The sequence below is a fragment of the Schistocerca gregaria genome, chromosome X (genome assembly GCF_023897955.1).
Source record: "Schistocerca gregaria isolate iqSchGreg1 chromosome X, iqSchGreg1.2, whole genome shotgun sequence".
NCBI lineage: Eukaryota > Metazoa > Arthropoda > Insecta > Orthoptera > Acrididae > Schistocerca > Schistocerca gregaria.
Genome location: NC_064931.1, coordinates 763,934,427 through 763,958,464, shown reverse-complemented (window position 1 = coordinate 763,958,464; position 24,038 = coordinate 763,934,427). Strand labels below are relative to the sequence as shown.

The 24,038-nt window shown below is 43.2% G+C and overlaps 1 protein-coding gene across 1 annotated transcript in view; it reads left to right on the top strand.

Annotated features, from left to right (window-relative positions):
• The window catches only part of LOC126299256 (rhythmically expressed gene 5 protein), a 163,388-nt gene that overhangs the window by 56,686 nt on the left and 82,664 nt on the right, over positions 1-24,038 (top strand). The window contains exon 2 of the mRNA XM_049991051.1: positions 12,300-12,366. Within this exon, the coding sequence (XP_049847008.1) occupies positions 12,300-12,366 (67 nt within the window). The remainder of the gene's footprint in view (positions 1-12,299; positions 12,367-24,038) is intronic.

Here is a 24,038-nt window from a genome sequence, read left to right as displayed (position 1 = left end):
TAAGTATGAATTAAACCATTTGTGTACTGTCTGTCATACCACAATATTTAAGCTTATCTAGAAGAATTTCATGATTCACACAATGAAAAGCCTTCAATAGATCACAAAATATCCCAATGGGTGATGTTCAGTTATTCAATGCATTTAATATTTGATCAGTATATAGCATTTTCTGTTGAAAAGCCTTTCTGAAAACCAAATTGACATTTTGTTACTACTTCGTTTTTACAAACATGTGATGCTACTCTTGAATACATTACTTTTTCCAGAATTTTGGACAAAGCTTTCAGAAGTGAGATTGGGTGGTAGTTGTTAGCATCAGATCTATCCCCTTTTTTATGCAATGGTTTAAGAATACCTTATTTCTGTCTATCTGGAAAAATGCCCTGATTCAGTGAGCTACTACATATGTGGCTGAGAATCCTACTTATTTGTTGGGAACAAGCTTTTAGTACTCTGTTGGAAATGCCATCAATTCCATGTGAGCTTTTACTTTAGAGTGAATTTATTATTTTCCTAATTTCAGTAGGAGAGATGGGTAGGATTTCAATTTTTTCAATTTGAGTAATTATTGCCTCTTCCATATACTGCATTGCATTTTCTAATGAATAGGTAGATCCTATTTTCTCTACAACAATGAAAAATGATTATTAAAAATATTTTCTACTTCTGACTTCTTGTTAACAAACTTTTCATTGTATTTGATAGAAATACTGTTTTCCTATGCTCTCAGTTGCCCTGTTTCCCTTTTAACAATATTCCAAATTGTTTTAATTTTATTATCACATGTGCTAATCTCAGACATAATGCACATACTTGTGGACTTCTTAATAACTTTTCTTAATACACTGCAGCAGTTTTTGTAATATTTCACTGTTTCGGGATCATTACTCTTCCTAGCTATAAGCTAACTGTTGCAAGCTTTCCGTAAAATTTTGAATTGTTAAATCAGCACTGAATGCACCTTACGTCACAAAAGGCTTTTCATTTGCAATCCACTTGGTATAGTCATCACAGGTGCCAGTTTTCCTCATATTACCTGCGATGTAATGTCTGCATAAGGCTCTACCTAGTTTATGCATATAGTTAGGAGTTTGCAGAGACTTCTTTGTTATTCTACAGCAACGTCCCACTTGTACAGTGTTTACTATGTTGTCTGTTTTAATGTTGAATTTCAGGCACATGATCTGTGAAATCGTTTGTGGTGCCATAAACGTTTCGCTCCTTTCCCGTCGCGTGAGACGATTTACTTCAGTAGGCAAACACAACAGCACATGATTGTGATAGGAGAACGCAATAGCACATGACTGTGAATGTAGTTTCTCCGAACAATTTTTTCTATTCAAAAAGTGACCTACTGCTGTACAGATTGGACGGAAATTTGGAAAACTATTGGTACTACAGGGTGACAGTTATTGAACTATATGAATAAAACCTAAATTAGTTACAAACTACAGCACGGTCACACATTATTCAATATGTAAACGTCACTGCAGATATTTGGATTTAGGTTATGACATGCTCGTTATGCCTGCCATCATTGGCGATGATGTGGCGTAGAGGAATAGCGAAATTCTGCATGACCCACTGAAGTGTCGAAACATCGGTGTCGTTGATGCCCTCCTGAATCGCTGTTTTCAGTTCAGCAATGGTTTTGTGGTTATTGCTGTACACCTTGTCTTTAATATAGCCCTGTAACAAGGACTCGCAAGTGTCCGGATCCGGAAAATATAGCGGCCAATCTAGGCCCATGCCGGTGGCCTCTGGATACCCCAGAGCCAGAATGCGGTACCAAGAGTGCTCCTCCAGGACATCAGACACTCTCTTGTTTCGATGGGGTCGAGCTCCGTCTTGCATGAACCACATCTTGTCGAAATCAGGATCACTTTGGATAATGGGGATGGAATCATCTTCCCAAACCTTCACGTACCATTCGGTAATCACCGTGCCATCAAGGAACATCGCTCCGATTATTTCGTGACTGGACATTGCACACCACACCATCATCCATTGAAGAGACTTCTTGATCGCGAAATGCGGATTCTCTGTCCCCCAAATGCGCCAATTTTTCTTATTGACGAACCCATCCAAATTAAAATGGGCTTCGTCGCTGAATCAAACCATACAGTGCATATTAATTCCCATCATGCCCCACGACCAACCGTGCAGCGTGAACGTTCTAACGTAAATCTTTCAGAAGTTATGACGATTTTATTTCATATAGTTCAATAATTGTCACCCTGTATGTTAAAAAGCTCGGATTGTCAATGTTATATTATAGCGTATTAGCCCAAGGGCCTTTGAAACCAAGTTTGGCCGTGAGAGCTCTTGCATACATAAGGCATACTACCTCAGCTGCTGCCAAGGAATGTTTTAATTTCCACTACGCGTTAGTTTACTGAACGTCCTCAAATGTCAGATGCGGAATGCTATGGAATATAGCGGCTGCAGCAGCACATCGCAGAACATGCGTAACATTATTTCATGACTGTTCTTGCTGTCGAAATTGTTGAATCACTCCCATATTTCAACGTTCCATGGTTAAGCTAACGCTGTGTATTATTACATATATTTCAACTTAGCAAACTCTGCTTACATCACATATTACTGTAACTAAATTACTTGCTAGTATTTCTACGAGTACATATTATCAAAATAGTACTTCTATTTCTGACTGATGTTAGTGGTGCTTTGTTAGGAAGTAGGACCATCTTTAAAAGAAGAGATAACTAATTTCACGACCAGTTTGATATCTATTTTCCTGGACTTCTCCAATCAATGAAAGAAAATGTCCACTTGTTTCTCCAAATGAGTCCATGACTTTATCTTCTGGCGTCTTTTTCACAGAGCTATCGCTAGTAACGACCTACAGAACTGTTACTACTGCTATTTCTTCTTTTATTTCTTTATTTTGGCTTTGGGTGACAAGGACCGTACAGCCATCAACGGTAATGAAATGTCGTGTGACGAGGGCCTCCCGTCGGGTAGACCGTTCGCCAGGTGCAAGTCTTTCGATTTGACGCCACTTCGGCAACTTGCGCGTCGATGGGGATGAAATGATGATGATTAGGACAACACAACACCCAGTCCCTGAGCGGAGTAAATCTCCGACCCAGCCGGGACTCGAACCCGGGCCCTTTGGATTGACAGTCTGTCGCGCTGACCACTCAGCTACCGGGAGTTATAAAGTGCCAAAGAAACATAATCGCAAAAAGTAGAATAGTACAAAATATAAATACACTCTTGAAGTAAAATAAAAGCGCAATTAGACAAACACCAGAGAGCCGAGGACAGTGATGACAGTGAGATTGGAGCAAAGTTACAGATAGCACTATACAACAACATTATAACAAATATACATATGCTCTTATAGAAAGGACAAAAAATTAAAGGCCAAACAACCTACATCATACAATAAGTACAACAATAGCTGAAGAACAGAAATGCAAATGACGTCATATAACAATGTGAGAATTATAGCATACAGATAGACGTACTTAAAATAAAAGAAAAACCCAAAATTACAAACACAATACAACCAACATTATTATTTAGAGTAATCGCGGAGATCAGCTCGACCCAAAACATTGCACCACGTGAAAACACTCCTTCGTAGTCTACTCCCCCCCCCCCCCCCCCCCCCCCGCTCTCTCGCTCTCTCTCTCTCTCTCTCTCTCTCTCTCGCTCTCTCTCTCTCTCTCTCTCTCTCTCTCTCTCTCTCTCTCTCTCTCTCTCTCTCTCTATTTTATAAATAAGCTACACACAGTTGAAATGCGAATTATGTCTCTGTATGTGATAAGGAGTGCTATCAATCGTCTTTATATTCGAAAATGACTGTGAAATTCGTACCACTTTTTCTTTTGATGGAGGTGTAATAGGACTTTACTCTTTCTCAGTTTATAGTTTTTGATACCGAAGCTGTATATACTTGCTTTTTAGTACCTTTAGTCATTCAGCACAATTTGCCTTTTATACTGAAAGCTAACGACCGTAACTACACTATAACATAAATCCTGGATGTCGCTGTTAGGACAACTACTAACGACAGCAACACGTCACATTTTAAGAGATAAAAGCTACCAATACTGCTGCAGAACATCCCCACTCTCTATCGGGAGTACAAGTCAATGAAAGGTTTGGCCGGCCGTTGTCGCCGAGCGGTTCCACATGGAACTATTCATTGCATATACTGTTCAAAATGCCCTGTGTTGACACTGATATATGTCTGAACACACCTTTGCATCGAATTCCTGATGCTTTGATGTAAGAATACCTTCTGAGCATTCCGTATGGTTTCGCAGCCTTCTACGATATGGATACGGAGACTTTCGACATCTCCAACCGGAATCTGAAACGTACAAGCTTTCAAATGCCAGGGAATAGGCTGGCTAGTTGATTTGGGTGAGGTGACCAAACAGCGAAGTCTTCGGTCCCATCGGATTAGAGTAAGATTGGGAAGGAAGTCGGCCGTGCCCTTTCGAAGGAACAATCCCATCATTTGCGTGAAGGCAATTTAGGGAAATCACGGAAAACCTAAGTCAGGATGGCCGGACCAGATTTGAACCGTCGTCCTCCCGAATGCTAGTCTAGTGTGATAGCCACTGCGCCGCCTCACTCGATCCAGGGAGTTGGTCCATCTCTTTCTACACATCTGCCACAGAGCACATGAATTAAATCTCGACCAGATTTAACCAAGAGGACCTTTCGTTAAATTCGTGTCACGAATTTCATGTAGTATACTGGTACATTTTGTTTCTGTGTGTTTCCCACGGTTCCTATATTAAGAAGAGATGTTGGAAATGAGTTTAATATGTAAGAGTAGCGTTGCCGTTCCATATGCGGAGTGTATCCTACGTTTGGCAGCACCTTCTGTTATACCCTATACGGAGCGTATAAAAAAAGTGTCACATATTCATACACGAACTAGAATTTCTTCTTCTATACTTAGTTATTTAGGAATCGTCTACCTTTGACGCCTCATGAAGAGCACTGTTTTCTCTAAGCACGTCGCGATTAAACAAATGCCACGCGCGATTAGCCGAGCGGTATCATGCGCTGCAGTCATGGACTGTGCGGCTGGTCCCGGCGGAGGTTCGAATCCTTCCTCGGGCATGGGTGTGTGTGTTTGTCCTTACGATAATTTAGGTTAAGTAGTGTGTAAGCTTAGGGACTGATGACCTTAGCAGTTAAGTCCCATAAGATTTCACACACGTTTGAACATTTTTGAGTAAACAATTGGAAATAACAACACTTAAGCAGCGACTGGTTGTGAAAAACTTGTACAACCTTCATTTTAACACTGTCATCGCGAAAATTTTTGTCAATGCCGCAAATGATTGTAATGAATCAAGATGGGGGAAAACTGTGCGACATGGTTCAGTGGTTAAGGCTCCAGACGTGTAAGTCAGACGAGCGTGACAAATCACCGTTCGCTGACCCTGATTTTGGTTTTCTTTGAATCAATGGAAGTGGCGGCCGAATCTGCACACATCCTTGTCTCTTCAGAGTTCGTGCTCTGTCTGCAGCCACCTCAGCGCCAGCTGCTTTAAACGTCTAAACTTTACCTTGGAAGAAAGTAGTAACTATTTTTCTCCTGATCAGTGTGCTGATACAAGATCTGAGTCAGGTTAGCACTTCGTCACACAAGCTTTAGCGAGAGTGGTGCTTACTCAGTGCCCTACGGAGGAGGCTTTTTCTTGTTTAACAACGCGCATGAATAAAACAGCGACAGGCCAGACGACGTTGATGGGTGCCGGTTTTCCCGCGCCAGGCGCGTCCCGGATGTAGCGCCGAGTACTAACTCGCGGTTGGCAGAGCTTGCAACGTGTCGTATGACACATTCCACGTAACAGCCGTCTCCAGAAACTTCTCAGGCGAGTTCTCGCGCTCATGAAAGGTTTTCTGTCGGAGGGCCTAGACTGAACGAGTCCTCTCATGGTCGCCAAGCTGAGCCCGTGGCGTGACGTTCTTAACGTCCGCGCGACACGACACGATGTTACCCCTCCCATCCCGCTGCAGTAACTCTCCGTCTCCATCACCATCACTCTGTCCACTCAAAGCCTCTTTTAGTCAAAGAGCAAGAGAAAGAAAATAATTACACTACTGGCCATTAAAATTGCTACACCAAGAAGAAATGCAGATGATAAACGGGTATTCATTGGACAAATATACTAGAACTGACATGTGATTACATTTTCACGCAATTTGGGTGCATAGATCCTGAGAAATCAGTACCCAGCACAACCACATCTGGCCATAGTAACGGCCTTGATACGCCTGGGCATTGAGTCAAGCAGAGCTTGGATGATGTGTACAGGTACAGCTGCCCATGCAGCCTCAACACGATACCACAGTTCATCAAGAGTAGTGACTGGCGTATTGTGACGAGCCAGTTGCTCGGCCACTATTGACCAGACGTTTTCAGTTGGTGAGAGATCTGGCGAATGTGATGGCCAGGGCAGCAGTCCAACATTTTCTTTATCCAGAAAGGCCCATACAGGACCTGCAACATGCGGTCGTGCATTATCCTGCTGAAATGTAGGGTTTCGCAGGGATCGAATGAAGGGTAGAGCCACGGGTCTTAACACATCTGAAATGTAACGTCCACTGTTCAAAGTGCCGTCAATGCGAACAAGAGCTGACCGAGAAGTGTAACCAATGGCACCCGATACCATAACGCCAGTATGGCAATGACGAATACATGATTCCAATGTGCGTTCACCACGATGTCGCCAAACACGGATGCGACCATCATGATGCTGTAAACAGAACCTGGATTCATCCGTAAGAATGACGTTTTGCCATTCGTGCACCCAGGTTCGTCGTTGAGTAGACCATCGCAGGCGCTCCTGTCTGTGATGCAGCATCAAGGGTAACCGCAGCCATGGTCTCCGAGCTGATAGTCCACACTACTGCAAACGTCGTCGAACTGTTCGTGCAGATGGTTATTGCCTTGCAAACTTTCCCATCTGTTGACTCAGGGATCGAGACGTGGTTGCACGATCCGTTATAGACATGTGGATAAGATGCATGTCATCTCGACTTCTAGAGATAAGAGGCCGTTGGGATCCAGCATGGCGTTCCGTATTACCCTCCTGAACCCACCGATTCCATATTCTGCTAACAGTCATTGGATCTCGACAGACGCGAGCAACAATGTCGCGATACGATAAACCGCAATTGCGATAGGCTTCAATACGACCTTTATCAAAGTCGGAAACGTGACGGTATGCATTTCCCCTCCTTACGCGAGGCATTACAATAACGTTTCACCAGGCAATGCCGGTCAACTGCTGTTTGTGTATGAGAAATCGGTTGGAAACTTTCCTCATGTCAGCACGTTGTAGGTATCGCCACCGGCGCCAGCCTTGTGTGGATGCTCTGAAAAGCTAATCATTTGCATATCATAGTATCTTCTTCCTGTCAGTTATTACATTTCGCGTCTGTAGCACGTCATCTTCGTAGTGTAGCAATTTTAATGGCCAGTAGTGTAATTACATGTCACAAGGTTTACTCTTATAACAAAAACTTGAATTCGCAAACTGCGGGCCCAGAATGTTTAATCTTTACCACAAAAATGGGAAACTGATGTAGTAATTCATGAAAATATTTAAAGTTACGAGGGTCACTCCAAAATAAATGCACACTATTTTTTTAAAATCCATCTGTTACTCTACGTGTTTGAAAGTTTTACATTGTGTGGATCAATCCTTTAGGAACAATATTTTCATTTCTCCACATAATTTCCATCCCTCTCAACTACCTTAAATTTTGGAACCAGCGCCTGTACAACCGCACGGTAAAATTCTGAACCATCCTGTTGGAACCACTGTTTGGCAGCGTGTACTAGGAAGTCATCATCTTCAAACCTTGTTCAACGAAGAGTCTTTCAGTTTCCCAAAGAGATGATAGTCACATGGAGCCAGGTGTGGACTGTAAGGCGGGTGTTTCAGTGTTGTCCATCAGAGTTTTGTGATCGCTTCCATGGTGTTTTGATCGACATGTGGCCGTGCATTGTCGTGCAACAGCAAAACATCCTCCTTTTGCCGATGTGATCGAACACAACTCAGTCGAGCTTGATGTTTCTTCAGTGTCGTCACATATGCATTAGAATTTATGGTGGTCCCACTTGGCATGATGTCCACAAGCAAGAGTCCTTCGGAATCCAAACTCACCGTAGCCATAACTTTTCCAGCAGAAGGTGCGGTTTTCAATTTTTTTCTTGGGTGAATTTGCATGATGCCACTCCATTGATTGCCTCTTCGTCTGTAGTGAAAAATGATGAAGCCATGTTTCATCACCTGTCACAATTCTTCCAAGAGATTCATCTCCACCATTCTTGTACTGTTCCAAAAGTTCGCTGCATACCATTTTTCTTGTTTCTTTGTGAGTCACTGTAAACATCCTGGGAACCCACCTGGCACAAACCTTTCTTAACGCCAACACTTTCAGTATTCTGCAAACACTTCCTTCCCTTATCCCAATGTAGCGTGACAATTCGTTCACTGTGATGCGTTTGTCAGCAGTCACCAATTCGTTACTCTCTGCATATTGTCTGGAGTGTGTGCAGTACGAGGCCTCCCGCTGCGAGGACAATTCTCAGTATTGCCGTGCCCACTTTCATCACGTAACCTGCTTGTCCACCGACTAACTGTACTGCGATCGACAGCAGCATCTCCATACAAATTTTTCAACCTCTTTGTGGATGTTTCCCACAGTCTCGTTTTCACAGCACAGGAATTCTATGATAGCACGTTGCTTCTGACGAACGCCAAGAGTAGCAGCCATCTTGAAGACATGCTGTGACGGCGCCACTCACGGGAACAGGTTGAACTAAGTTTGAAAACAAGCGGGAAGGATGCATCTACACACTGTTAAACTTTTTCACATGCAGAATGAAACTGTATTTTTACAAAAAAAGTGTGCATTTCTTTTGGAATGACCCTCGTACATCTTTCGTATGGGATATGTTACGATGGTCGTCGTTCTAATGGACTTACCAAAAATACTTTGACAAACTTGCGTAAGAATTTCTCCTGCCTATGCGGCAAACTCGGTGTGAGCAGTGAGCCAGTCACCTCACCAATGCACCAGTTTGAAGATTCCCGTTTGTTAAAACATCTGTTCTGCAGGCTGAAGAAGTCCGTAACTGCCTGCTACGCGTCCTTGCCCGACAGCAAGGGACCGAATGCGTGATAATCGTTTGGGGAGACATCAGGACCATGGAGCGGGCGCTTGACTGTCTCCAACTTGTACGTAATGGATGAGACTAGCCTCCCACATGACCAGCATCATATGTGTGGAATTGCAGCCGACACGGAACTTGGCGCACCATTCCACAGCGATAGTTTTCGATAGACATGCTGCTCCATACACATTCTTCATTCTCTGACGGATCTTATCGGTCTTTGCCCTTCGGCAGCAAGAAAACAATAACATCGAATTCGTCCTGTTTTGACGCATTTGGTAATAACGTCGCGATAGTTCACGTTTCCACATCTACCGCACGTACGTCGGAAAGACGTGAATGATACACTAATCCCTTTCTTTTTTTTCCTTTATTGTTATTTTAAACCTGTTTACAGGCAGGCCTGCAGCAACATACTACGCCGCTCTTCGGCAGCAGAGAAACATACAAGACAGAAATGATGACAATGTGAGATGAATAGATGGTGGACATATAAACGGAGACAAACACTTTTTAAAATACAGGGAGCTGTTCACTGGAGTAGAGTCCAACATAAAAATTGTTCACACAACAGGACACATACATAGACGAAAGTTGTCACACGCGAACGTAGGTGCACAAAACGAATAACACTGAACCACTTAAGCACAAACGATGGCACACACAGAAACACGAGGCGGTGATCTCCGGCGCGCGAATGTTCACTAACCGTGTACGAGTCCGGGGAACTGCCAAGAGAGGAGGAGGAGGGGGGAGGGGTGGGAGAGGGAGAGGGAGAGGGGAGAAACGATGCCATGGGTAGGGGAGACAGGGGGAGGGGAGAAGAGGGAGCCCGGTGGAAGAGGGGTGGAGGAAGGGGATGGGGGAAAAGGAAAGAGAAGGGAGGGAGGGTGCCAAGAGGAGAGGCCACAGGAAGTGGGGGCGGGTAGGATCAAAGTTGGTAGGAGGGGTAGATGGAGGGCAGGAGGACATCATCAGGGAGGGGGAGCTGCCGGAAGCCACCTTGGGAGAGGGTAAGGAGGGTAATGAGGGTGGAGAGATGGAGACTGGGTGGGACGTGGGAATACAGGCGCGGCAGCGGGCATGGTTGGGAGAGGATGGGCGAGACAAGCGGGTGAGGAAGGTCGAGTTTGCGGGAGGTGTACAGGATCCGTATGCTTTCAAGGAAAAGGAGGAGGTGGGGGAAAGGAATGAGATCGTACAGGATCCGCATGGGGGAGGGGAGACGGATGCGATAGGCGAGGTGGAGAGCATGGCGTTAATCCCTTTCCTACATGCCGGTGCTTATATACCCGTATAGGAGTCGCGCTACGGTGCAAATACGCTGCAGCAACGCCCTCAAACGGAAACTTTTTAATAGCTCTTCATACAACACAAACAAAACGCTAAGTGTACACGCATCCTTTAGTCACCTACAGTCCACAAATGCGCATTCGTCGCCAATCCCATACAGTGTACACACATACATTACACTCCCCTACATTCCGCAAATACGCAAATGACCCCAATCTCCCATATCAGCAAGTAAATGGGGTAATACGCACGGAGGAAGAACACCCTTTCCGACTAGGCGGCAGAATCTACTGCGTTGGATTTCCCAGCCTACAATGCCATACGACATAAAATGTAATTTAATTACAGACTTTGCTCTCACTCTTAGACACTGAAAGATTTGGCCCTATGGGACGTGATCATTTACGTTTGGGTGGACTAAAAATGTGGCTGTAGTGATATTTTTCTTTGGCTGGAGTAAGGTACTGTATAGCACACTGTCGGTTGCTAAACCGTTGTATGCTACTGTCTCAGCTGTTGGTTAGAATGCGCAAGAAAGTATAGAAAATTTGTCAGTCAGGTCGATGGACACTGAATCATTACGATAGAAGCACAGCGAGTAGTGTGTCTATGTTGTAGTACACTGACAACAAGCAAGAATTGCTGAAGAAAATTTGGTTAAAAATCAGGACATGCAAAAAGTGGTAATTTTTGTAATGTGGAGGCCATGTAAGTGGTATATAACGCTTGACATACGAAAATATTTATTACCAATGTTAAAAAAGTACAAGACACAGCATATTACATATTGTTCATCTACATCTCTACAATGTTGTTTTGTGCATAATCGTAGTAATCTCAGTCCCTTCCCTACTTTTGGTATTCAATCGATTCGCCCTTCGAAAAGCATAGATAGTGCTAAACAATGTAGTCCATCTTCTATTCCGCACAACCTGGATGGCCCAAGATCGCCGCTCACCCACTCTTAACCATTAAGAACCACTTGCCACGAGCCATAATCTTAATGTGTTGCCCATTCACTGCTACAGTTCCATAAAGAGTGTATCAGATCGTACACTTTTTCCTCGCAAACACTGATTCACACTTCACTTTCGCTAAAGTTGCTTGCTACAGCCACCGCGTGAATGTGTCGGCGTACGGCTACACCTGTGACAATACAGGAAACTAATGATCAGCTTCTGCGAAATAGTTGCGAAGCATCTAAGAGTGCTTCTGAAAGACCATTTATGGAGGTGTACAAATTGATACCCGTGTACAGGAAGATTCAGTTGATACCTTTAGTGTCTACATTTACACTCCAGTGCATTATCCATTACCCATTTTTATCGTTTATATTACTTAGTCCATAAATTTGTTTCCCTGCCATGTGGATGGCAGCAGTTGTTTACTTCTGGGACGCTGTTTTTATGTTATTGTGAATTTTTAATACACAGAATCTTTTCAGTCTTAATAAATATTTCCTGTATTTAAGTTACCTCGATTCCTCTTCTTTCTTTCTCTACCTTTACTGTTTCACCTTCTCCGTAAGTTAGTTTAGACAACATACAGCTTAGTTTGGTAACACCAGTTACACATTCTTCCACCTGTCACATGAAGCTATTCTTAGAACTATTTGTCAAACGTCTTTACTGAATTCGCAGTTTCATACCATACAACGTTTGCAGTGAGCCACTTGCTTTACTGGTATTATTAATTTTCTTGAGATTTCCTTATCTTCTACTAGAATTTGTTCATTCCTAGTGAACTTACTTTGTTTGTATGATTCCAGTTACTCAATGATAAATGTTTCGCTCATTAAGCATTTTCACTTTTCTTCCAGATGAACCTGTTGTACAATATGCTGACGATGAAAGTGAAAGAGTACTGCGAAACAACAAAAATGCCAGGTGAGTAAGGTTTTGGCGAAAGAAAGTCCATAGTGAGTTATACAGTTGTCGAATCCTGAAACGAGCAGAATCTTTTCCATAGCACTTTTCGGTGATGAAAGAAAATGAAGCAGAACAAGATTATCTGTCCTGTTTTAGTTTCTTAGGAAAATCTAATTATTATCTGGGTGGCACTAGAAGATAGATCTTAAGTATAGGCTAATATAGTTCTGGTTCTGCATTAACCCTTGCACTTTACAACAAGCTGGACGTCCTATGTAGAAAATTAAACGTGTAGATGCTTAGAGTGGCAGGAAAGCAGGAGACTGCCATATCTCCGCCAGAAGCACCCACGGAGAGTTGATTAGTTCCTCAAAAACCGTATTTATCTCGCTTCTTATACCCTTAGCATAACAAAAGAGCTGTGGCCAGCCACTACGTTGAGCTCCGTGAAACATTTGTGCTACAATTACTTATATGTTTATCAGCTAAATATAACAGAAAACACTCGGAAACTAAAAGACAGGTGAAAACGGACGTTTTAATGACGAGTTCTTTACCCATGTCGTATTTCTTGTAACTCAGAAATGTACACCAATTTCTGTTATCTCAAGGAGCATACTTCGTTAATAAATAATACAGCCTGCAGATTTAACAAAATATGCAGGAGTGTCTGTGACGATTGCATTCAGACGCGTAAGTAAAACAGTAAGGTGCACGGAAATCGGCCAGGCATTTCGTTCTGTTGAGTGAAACACTGTTGCCGGATATAAGCCAAGTTCAGCGTGACAGGTCTCAATGACAGCCGCAATGACGAACTGACGAGTAGGCGGAAGCGCCACGCTACGTTAACCCCGCGCGACACCTCTCAGACATCCTGTCCCTACTGCGCAAATATCGCTAGTCTTTCCACCACTCACGTCATTTATTTTTCAAGTGCGCTCTCCGCCTATCACAATTTTATAGGGCATGGTATGTAACAGATGCACGTGAGCATATAGACAGAGCCTTTCTAAACACTCAGAAGGCACTGGTTACTTTTCCAGCATCATCGATTAACACTGATGATAGGATCATACGAAGTATCTTCGAAGATAATCGGATGGCTCGATCAGTTTTTGTGAAACAGAACCTGTATGCCGAATGTTCAACAGAAACGAGAGTTAACATCGGCGTGCACCGAGGGAACGTAAAATACACACAAATAATTTATCACAAAGGATCAGATCCATTAAAAGATTGTTCGCTGCCGATGTTGTTGTATACAGGAAAGCATTACCATTAAACGATACCAACAAAGTGTGGAAAGAATTTTGGTTTAATATTATGAATTGTTAACACTCTCCAAACGTGAATAAATGCAAGGTAATGCTCATTAACAGCTAACACCTGTAGGACGTTTCATCGTTTTTAGGGGTAATATATTGCTCAAAATAATTATAAGAGCATGACGTATGGCGTTTGCCATACTCCCCTGAGTAATAATTGAGGACTGAGTGAGGATGTTACCAAGTTATACATTTATCTTTCACAAATTAAGTACACAACAAAACATCATTACATCCTCGATCGTTTACATAAAAATGTTTATCACTACCTGACACATAAGTCGACAGAGGTCACCCTGTGGTATTCGTTCCCATTCTTCAATGAGAGCCCTTGGAGAATCTGTTGTGGCCAGACGACTACGAACACGTCTGTCGAGCATGTCCCACATATGCACTATGGGGCTTGGGTCACCGCTTGCCATTCCATTACTCAACGTGCAGATTTCGTAAGACATCCCTGTTGACGCCCGCCCCATATACCCTGGCATTAGAAGGAATTCAGGACCACCATCGTATGCAGTAGCCACCGCATGGTCCAACAGGATCTGTTCGATGTACTGCCTGGTGGTAAAGCGACCATGGAGCACGACAAGATTCGTATGGTTGTCAGAACTGAAGGCTTCCCACAACATCACAGAACAGGAAATCTATCAATTTTCTAGACAACATTTGGCAGGTACGACTGAACTTATGCGAGCTGCAAGATTTTGTCGCGCCAAGTGGGTTACTTGAACAGGACGTCTGGATCGCAAGGTACTTTCTCGTAACCTGTTCATTACAGTCTGACCAGACACAGTGGCTCCAGTGGTCCATCTGAGATCGTCTTCCAGTGCTCTGGCGGTTTCCGTACGACGCCGCAACGCAGAGGTAGCCAGATATCGGTCTTCAAGTGGGGTTGTACTGCGTCGGCAACTTTGTCCAACACGCTCTCTAGCGTGTCCACAACCTATGAATGAGAGGTGGAGAGACATTGGCATCTGCAGCAGCACGACCTGTGGGGGTCACAACCTATGGATGACACAAGGAGAGTCATTGTAAGCTTCAGCAACACGACCAAAATTCCATCCATTTTGGATCAAACAGACCGCCCTTGCGACATGCACTGCATTAAAATGTCTCATTGCCTGTGCTTGGTCGAGTACAACGTCCACAAATGACAACTTCCGTCTGTGTACCTCACTAGAAAACGCTGGAATACCAGTACTCACTTCCTCCTGAGGGATCAGCAGACATTGTAATGCATAACACAGCCAATAGATGGAGAATAATTTTAATTGTTGCCTACATTGAAAGTGAAGATCTCAAGTCATGTAATAAGTGTGGCGTCGATAGCTACGATGCCACAACGTAGGTGCACGCTCTCGTAAGTTGGCACTACGAGAGAAGACTGACTAAGCCGTCCACAGCGCCCTGTGGCCGACGCTGTGGAACTCAGGGAGTGCCATCTTGATTTCGGCCATTTCATCAAGAGCAGAAGGCCTGGAAATATCGCTTCTACTACCGAGTGGGCTAGCTTGCTATTGAGACTTTGTATCAGTTACGTTCAGTTAAAGTTTGGACAGCAACGAGTATTAGTTAGTTTGAAGACTATACAGAACAGTCATCCTAACTTCACAGAATTAGACATGGACTACGGCTTCACACCCACGTGCTCATCCTAGCCAAGTTGTTTTGCATTTGATATTTACTTGTGTTTCTGGCTCTATTAAAAGTGTTAAAGTTACATGCAGTACCGAAGTGCTTCACCTCTCCTGCTCCTACTCGCTTCCTTCGCTCTCGGCCTATATTACAGAAGCAGTTCACAGGTGCAGACCCAAGCACCGCTTATCCAGGCGGGATACAAAAATAAGACCTTAGGTACCGCCTGCATCAAAATAGATTTAACTTCCAGTCCGTTGATACACGTGTTCCCCTAATTATTTTGAACAGTGTTTCAAGAAGCTGTATAAAATGGGATGAACACCTAAAATTAATATTAGGGAAGACTTAAATGTGTTGCAGGGGTGTTGGGAAAATACAGCGTATGTTTAAACGATATGGTCACAAGTTGCTAGTGCGACCGCGCGACCGGATGTTAGCCAACGCTACAGGTTGCGCTGTTGCACTTAACCGTGTGCAATGTTCTCAATACGTTGCAAGTATCAGTCGTAGTCACAGAAATGTTCTGTTTAGTTGTGAGTGCATTATGCCGGAGCTAAGGGCACTTATAGTCGGTGCTTCTGTAACCAAAGTAACCGAAGCATTTGGAGTTTCAGGAGGCTCCTCATACAGGAAGAGCGGAAAAACATCATCCGCTAAGTTACAAAGCGGACGAAAGTATATGTTGAGTGATAGTGACGAACGGTCGTCGAAGAGGATTGTGACGAAAAATAAGAAGACATCTGCAAATGTCGCTGCAGAACTGAATGTTACTTTCGCAAACCCTGTCAGCACCAAAACAACACGAAGGGAACTCCATAGCTGGAATTCCAAAACCACTCGTCACTGATGCAAATGTCGGTACCAGGAAAATTGGTGCAGAAGCCGTAAAACCTGGATTATGGAGCAGTGGAAGGAAGGCTTTTTATCGGATGTGTTTTATTTCACAATGTTTCCAACATCGAGCCGAGTTTACGTCCCAAGAGCGAAACATGGTGGGGGTTCTATGACTTTGGGCAGCCATACTCCATGGGCCCCACGGTTACTCTGCAAGGTCGCATTACTTTCAAGGATTATGTGAACCTTTTGGCTGATCGGGTCCATCCTATGGTACAATGTTTATTTCCCAACGGTGATGGTGTGTTTCAATCACCTGTTCAGAGTTCACGTCCTCCAAGGTTAGTTTGGGGAGCAGGAAGATGAACTATGTCGTCTCCCCTGGCCACCACAGTCGCCAGATCTCAATATGACTGAACCGTTGTGGCCTACTTTGGACAGAAGAGTGCGTGACTGCTCTTCACCTGCATCATCACTATTATTAGCCAAACTTTTCACTATTTTGACTGAACACTGTAGCAATATTCCCTTAGGAGCTACACGGGACCAGTATTTATCCATTCCGAGACGACTGGAAGCAGTTTTGAATGTCAACGGTTTTCCTACATCGTATTAGGTCTTGTAATGTGTTATTATTTTGGTGTTTCCATATTTTTGTCTGGAGTGTAGCCTTGTAGAGAAGTGATACGAGGAAGACCAAGCAATTCGGACAAGAAGAAGGTACAAGACTGTGGATTATGATGCTGCAGAAGAATGTAGAAGATGGAAAAATGATCGTATGGTGTCAGTGGTCAGGAGTTCCCAGGCCGGAAGTTCGGCCGCCAAGTGCAAGTCTTATTAAGTGCGACGCCACATTGGGCGACTCGCGCGACGGCAATGGGGATGAAATGATGATGAGGATAGCACAACATACAGTCCCTGAGGGAAGAAAATCTCCAGTCTCAGCAGGGAATAGAACCCGGGCCCCCGTGCGTGGCATTCCAATGCGCTGACCATTCAGCTATTGGGGCGAACAATGTTAAAGATGAAGTGGGTAGATCGAATGTAGGGTGATACAGAATCCAACTGGAGATAAAAGAAATTTGTGGCCCAATTTGACTACAAGAAGGGATCAGTTGACAGGACATATCATCCATTGGTTGACCATGCAGTCTGAGAATTTCATGACCTTTTCTCCACTGGGCATTTCCTCCAAAATTACCATCTAATTTTATCAACCTGTTCGGTGAACGATGTCTCTCTGCTGCACACATGCTGCAAAACAATCGGACGTCTTCTCTATCCCTGTATTCCTCCGTGCATCCCAGTTTTTGTATTTTCTTCCACAGACATTGGCTGAAGCGAAAATTGCTACGAAAAGGAATGTTTCGAGGAACACCGCTTTCGTAGATTTAATTTTAGCCATTTCAAAGTCTAGCCCTGCATTTTTCGGTGACCAACAAGCCATCTAATTTTTCAGTCCATAAAGAAAGTCTTTCATATGTATTTTGGCTTTTGACTGGGAGCAAAGCAAATAAAAAAGGAATACCCTCGCCTCTTCTTCTGTGCTTCCAACGTCAACGTATATGGTGTACCGTCCATAAGAATAATTCCATTTTCACGTAGGATTTTCTCCGCTTCTTCATAATCGAACATCGGGATTCTTTTGTCAGGAACTGAGCCATCATTAAGTATCAAATAAACTATTATCTGCAGTTTATTTCAAAATGCCTTAACTCAGCTGAATTTCCGAACTAGCGCTACAGTTATGGGTTGCTCCAACAGCTCGTACAAAATGCAGTCTTTGAGTTCTCACATGGCACTACTTCTACTACAACTAAACCTTCACCTTCATTATCTTGACAGTCTTCTTTAAGAATCTGGAAAACCGAAACTGTTCTTCTTTTTTTTTTTTTCATGGACTCTTTTCCTGCAGCTATGCATTCGTTTACTAACTCCACATGTGCTTCGTCAGATGGGCGCGAACGTCGCTGTTCAGTCCTGATTCTGCCATTTGAAATTTTTAAACGGCCCGAACGCTTATTCCGTGCGAAATTCACGCATAACCAATTCGTGTACTCATCAGTTTCTGTACACCCGGTAGCAATGGCTATCATTTCGAAAACGCGGCTTCCCTTTCGTAGTTGTAAATATTTCCATTTTTTTAATAATTTATTGCCCCTACAGACATCCGAAAAGTGGAACGTCAGTTGTGACTATACTAACGTAAGGACAACACAACATCCAGTTCACAAGCCGAGAAAAATCTCCTACCCAGTCGGGAATCGAACCCGGACCCCTTCGGGTAGCAATCCGCCGCGTTGACCGCGCTGCTAACGAAGCGAAAAAGTTGCATTCCCCACACCGTACAGAGCACAAGCAGCTTAGGCCTTCGAAACTATGCGGAACGAAGGCTGCCGACGAGCTCATTGCCTTACTGACGATGACAACACATTCGCCGCTGGTGAAAGACTGGCGTAAGTCAGCACTGGGACAGGCTCTGCTGGGAAATTCCACGGTGCAAAACTGCTTGGTCGGAAGTCTCACGGTACCTGCGGCACCTGCAAAACGGTCGGAAACACCCCGATCGGAAAACCCGTGTACCCAAAGGCCCTGTTCTGTTCACGTGGCGCAAAATTCCTGCTCCTAGGAAAATTCGGATTTAAGGGCAGTTAGCCTTTGTCCGATGTTACGCGCTGAGCTAAAAACTTACACGATTATTGTCCATGGTAGCTCGGAGTTGCAGAAATAATGCTTCTCAGTTATTACGCGAGTCACATCAATTCTACGAATATTACCTTCATGGATAGCAAGAGAGCATGCCCAATTGACAATTAACATGGCCACAGATTTACCATGGACGGTGATTTGGGTAACGAAATTGATTCTTGTGATCAAGCAATACCTGCGAAAAAGTTGCCTTTTTTGCACTCAAAAGATACGATGCCGATGTAGTTAAGAATGCCCGCGGTGCTGTTAGATCAGCTTATTTCCGAATTTGGTGAACTAGACCACTTGGCACAGAACATTCGAAACTTTGCGTCATCTAGTATATGAATTTTTACACCTACGGCAATACTTCAGGTGACTGTTCCTGAGATTTCCCGAACGTTTCACAAGTAAATTTTATAAATGTACGAAAAAGACGAGGCACAAATCACGTTGTTGTACGATTGGTAAATACAGACAGGCGCAATTTTTGCGAGGTGACGCAGTCATTAGCACACTGATCTCGCATGTTCGAGATGCGGTGTTCAAATCCCTCCCGTCGCCCTCTTGCAGGTTTTCCTATAGCATCTAAAGTGAATGCTGGGACGATTCTTTCAAAAAATTTTTCACGTATTTGTTTGATGGTATGTTGCGAAAACTTGTGCATCTCGTGTAGAGATCTACCCGTAGCTCTAGTGATCAATAGAAAGTTCTCTAGTCTGCCGGAAGGTGGCAGCGCTATTGCACCGGGACACGTCCTTTCTGCTACCTCCGTGAGAGGTTTCCAGGATCTTGTCCAGAAAACAGTTACCTTACTGTAAGCGATATTTTTTAGCATCTTTCTCCTCAGGCACAGCTATGTGTTCACTAACTTGAAGGAATGTTGTTAGAAATATTAGGGTTTTCCCATAAGTTTAATAAACACAACAGATACACATAACAGAGATTTTAGTCGTCAATAATATATTCTCCTTCACTATTTACAACGCTGGTATAAATTTTCGATTCCGCGACTGTAGAAATCACGTGGTTTTCCGGCGAAGAGTTCGTCGAGCCATGTTCGGAGCGCATTTTCCTCCGGAAAGGAAGTACCTTAGAGGTTGTTCGGTACAGAGCGGAACAGGTGAAAATAGCAGATCAGGTGAATAAGGTGGGTGGGGAATGACTTTGAAACCCAGCTTATGTATAAGTGGGACAGACTCCGCACATTTTTTCAAATTAATTTTTATCAATATATAAACACTCAAATTGCAATAAATGTTGACAAGATTGGTGGTTTGAACATTGTGCATTGTTACAGAAATTATTGTATAACAAAAAAAATGTATAACAAAGGAACAATCTTATGATGCATAATAGCTTGTAAACTACAAGAAAATAGTAAATGACGGGCAAGATGCCGCAGAAGGGGGAATTCATGAAGCCAATCAGAAGTAGACGACGATTCTCGATAAAGGTCAAGGCCCTTTACACATTCGTGTTCTTCAAAATTTAATTCATTGGAGGAACTATTGTGTAGGAAAATATCACTGTCTTCTTCTGAAATTCTCTCTTCAAACACTCTTCTTTGGCGGTTCTTTTGCTCTGATTTTAGGGATTTGATGATTTCTTTTAGCATTTTTTTTACACACGCTTTTCCTTTCATCTGTCCTCCAGTGATTTTATTTCCTTTCCTTGCTATAAACTCGTCACATGTTAGATTCATTTCTGACTGTTTTCTTTTGGATTTACTTCTCTGTGGTAGAGCAAGAGCAGGTGAAATCTGTTCTAGCAATTTTGATGGAGTTTCTCCATGAGGAGTCACTGAGTTGTCATTTACACTGCAGTTGCCGTGTGCAGTTGGTCGAACATTAGTCAAATTTGTGCAATGTTTGCAAGTAGAAGGGTGTTCTGTTAACAAATTTGTTGCAGATGTTGATGTCGATGACTGACCTGGAGTCAAATCATTAAACACATCTTCAATAGTTGGGAGTTTAGCCTCAGTATTATTAATGTCTGAAACAAAGACATGGTTAGGAATTACTGCTTTATCTAACGGGATAACTCCAGTAGCTCTAAGTCCGGATTCACCAATCAGGACAGTTTCAGCACGAATCCATGCTTTGAAGAGCAACTTTCGAAACTGATCACTTATAATTCTTGCATCAGCTACAATCCATGAATGACATGCCTCTTTAAATTTAGCGGCTTGAAAAATGATCGGTTTAGTGACTGCAAAATGTGTGTCGTATGACTAGGTAAACAAACTATTGACACTTCGTTTTCAACAGCTAGATTCAAAAGTGTGACAGGATTCACATGAAAGCCGTGACCTTCTAACAAATGCAGAGCAGAGCCAGTTGCCTTTTTAGGAAAGAAATGGTTTTTGAAACAATTCATGAGAATATAAGTGTTGACATAAGCGGATTCTGTTCTCATAACAAAAACTGATCCTTGAGGCGTGTTGACTTCGACGTCTTGCTTTTTATTTACCCCTTTGTAAATGCAGTAAGGTGGTAAGAAATTTCCCTCACCATTACAGCAGGCAATAACTTTTATTGTCTCTTCTTTATCAGCAGTAGTAATGACATGGACATATCTGCTTCCTTTGCCGCCACATTCTCATTGTTTAACTGTAGACCAGTTTCTTCTACGTTGTAGATACTACCTGGTTTATCCAAAAGCCCGTTGTCTGTCAATGTTTTTGTCAATGGATCAAAGTAAGAACTGATTTCGTCTCTGTTCATTACCACCGCTCTGGCAACAGAATGTCCTTGCGCTTTTCTGATGTTTAAGTCTGCGTTGCGTTTCAAAAATGAGAGAAGCTAATCTTTCCGTGCACGTTTCTTTTGTCGTTTGAATTTATTTTTCAATCCCATCTGATAAGCTAAACTGAAAGCTATTTGCCTGAGTTCTGAAGGTTTGAAAGCAAAGCCACATGCTTGCAGTTTCTTTACTTTCTGCATCTTCACCCATGTATGATGATCGTACTTACCCTGTCTTTTTTAAATTGTACGTAGCAAGTCTTCTCCTTAATGTTCGTTCTGGTATATTTTTCATAAATGTTAACAGTGATGGTTAGTCCTCAGGGAAGCGATTCGTATAACACCAGATGCATAACGTTATCTTTTCTGGATGTTCGTAGGAATTTTTAGGGAGAGTTGCTGAGTTGCTGCTTTGTTTGGTCTTAACCATTCCTTTTTTTTCCTTATGTTAGCATAAAGACACCATTTCTCGTCACCAGTAACGACCACGATAGGAATGATCGGTATTGTCCACGAGCCAGTAGGTGACGAACATGCAGAATGCACATATGGTCACAAGCTTATATTTGTGATTTTCAAGTAGAGTACCTATACGGCCGATTTTTGAACCGTCCCCATTGCATGCAAATGTCGCACAGTGGTGGAATGATCACAGTTCATCACATATGCCAGTTCTCGAGTACACTGCCGTGGATCATTGCGGATCTAGACGTTTAAACGATCTCCATCAAACCCTGAAGTTCTTCCTGAACGTGGAAGTCACTAATGTCAAAATGACCCTCATTAAAACGAGAAAACCATTTTCTTGCCGTACTCTGTCCATTGGCATTATCCCCATACACGGCGCAAATGTTTCTGGCTGCCACCGGTGCTATCACCTCTCCATTGCACCCAAACAAAAGATTATGTCGGAAATGTTCCGATTTTTCCCTTTTGGCACTTTGTTTTCTAACGTCCATATATCCACTCACTATCTCGGAATGATGAAATTACAATATGTAAACTCAAATAACAACAGTGAACTACAAATAAAAAAAGACAATTGATAAATAAACCCATATCAACTGGGATACCAACACACAAAACAAAAACGATGCGAACTTATGCACTAAACCAATAGAGAAGATAATGGTTTTATTTTATTTAATCGTGTGGCTAGATCCCCCCGTCGGCCAGACCGTTCGCCGGGTGCCGGTCTTTCAATGTCACGCCACTTCGTCGACCTGCAGTAAATGAGGATGAAAGGAGGAGGAGGAGGAGGAGGAGGAGGATGATGATGATGATGATGATGATGACAGCACGACACCCAGTCCCTAGGCGGAGAAAATTCCCAGACCCAGCCGGGAATCGAATCTGGGCCCAGAGGATTGACAATCCGTCACGCTGACCATTCAGCTACTGGGGGAGGACAATGTAATGGTAAATAATTGTTACATGTGGCAAATGAAGTATATCTTCATCAGACTTTAAAAGACCTACTTTAGGATACATATATCACTCAATGTTACATCGATTGTTGTTCTAACGACTTAGTTTATCATAACTAAGCTGTGGAGGAGAAATGGTACATATCCACCGTTTCCTGTTGTAAAAGTACTAAACAAAACGGATTAACACATCTTGCCAGACCGGGGCTCGACCTTGGGACCTTTGCCTTTAGCAGACAGGTACTTATCGACCGAGGTATTCAAGCACGACTCACGTCCCGCCATCTCAACTTTGCTGTCGCCGGTACCGAATCTCCTACTTTCCAGTTATAATCTGTCGGGGAGTTTCAAATCAGCGCACACTCCACTGCACAGTGCAAATTCATTCTGGAAACTGCTGGGCCGTACGAACAAGACAAAGCCAGTGCAAAAGCACCACAGGAGCAAAGATGCCAGTGCCACAGAGTCCACGAGTTCCACCAGCGCCACAGGCTGCGCTGAGGATGAACACACCGACGTCGCCTCGGCCAATTGCTGTCAAAGTTCAATCCGCCAATGAGCGGACGACAACGGGCAGACGTCTACTCGGAAAACAGATGAGCAGCTCTCACCCACTTGGATATAGATTATCGTCCAGGGCTGACTTACACAGGGAGTGTCGTTTAGTGAACTCTTCGAAGTGAACAGACAGTTGTTGTAAATTGCATTTGCTATGTTCTATGAAGTCTACCTACGATTATTTTCGCTTAGCCATTGAGGGCCATTTTTGTATTATATTACAAGCAGTGTTGCAGACTCAACAAGTCACAAATATAAGTAAACCTTTTTAACTCATTTGTGTGACTTTGTTACTAATTTGTTGGAGTGTTGTAGAATCTTCGTTCTCCTATTCTGTTACCTGACCCTGGGGAATAGCTGCGTAATAGTGGCAAGGAGAAATTGTCTTAGCTGTGTACGGCACCAAAAGCCGTCTTACCTTCTCACAGACTCGGCCTACCGCAACAACAGTGGCAACTCAGCCTCCGCAGCAG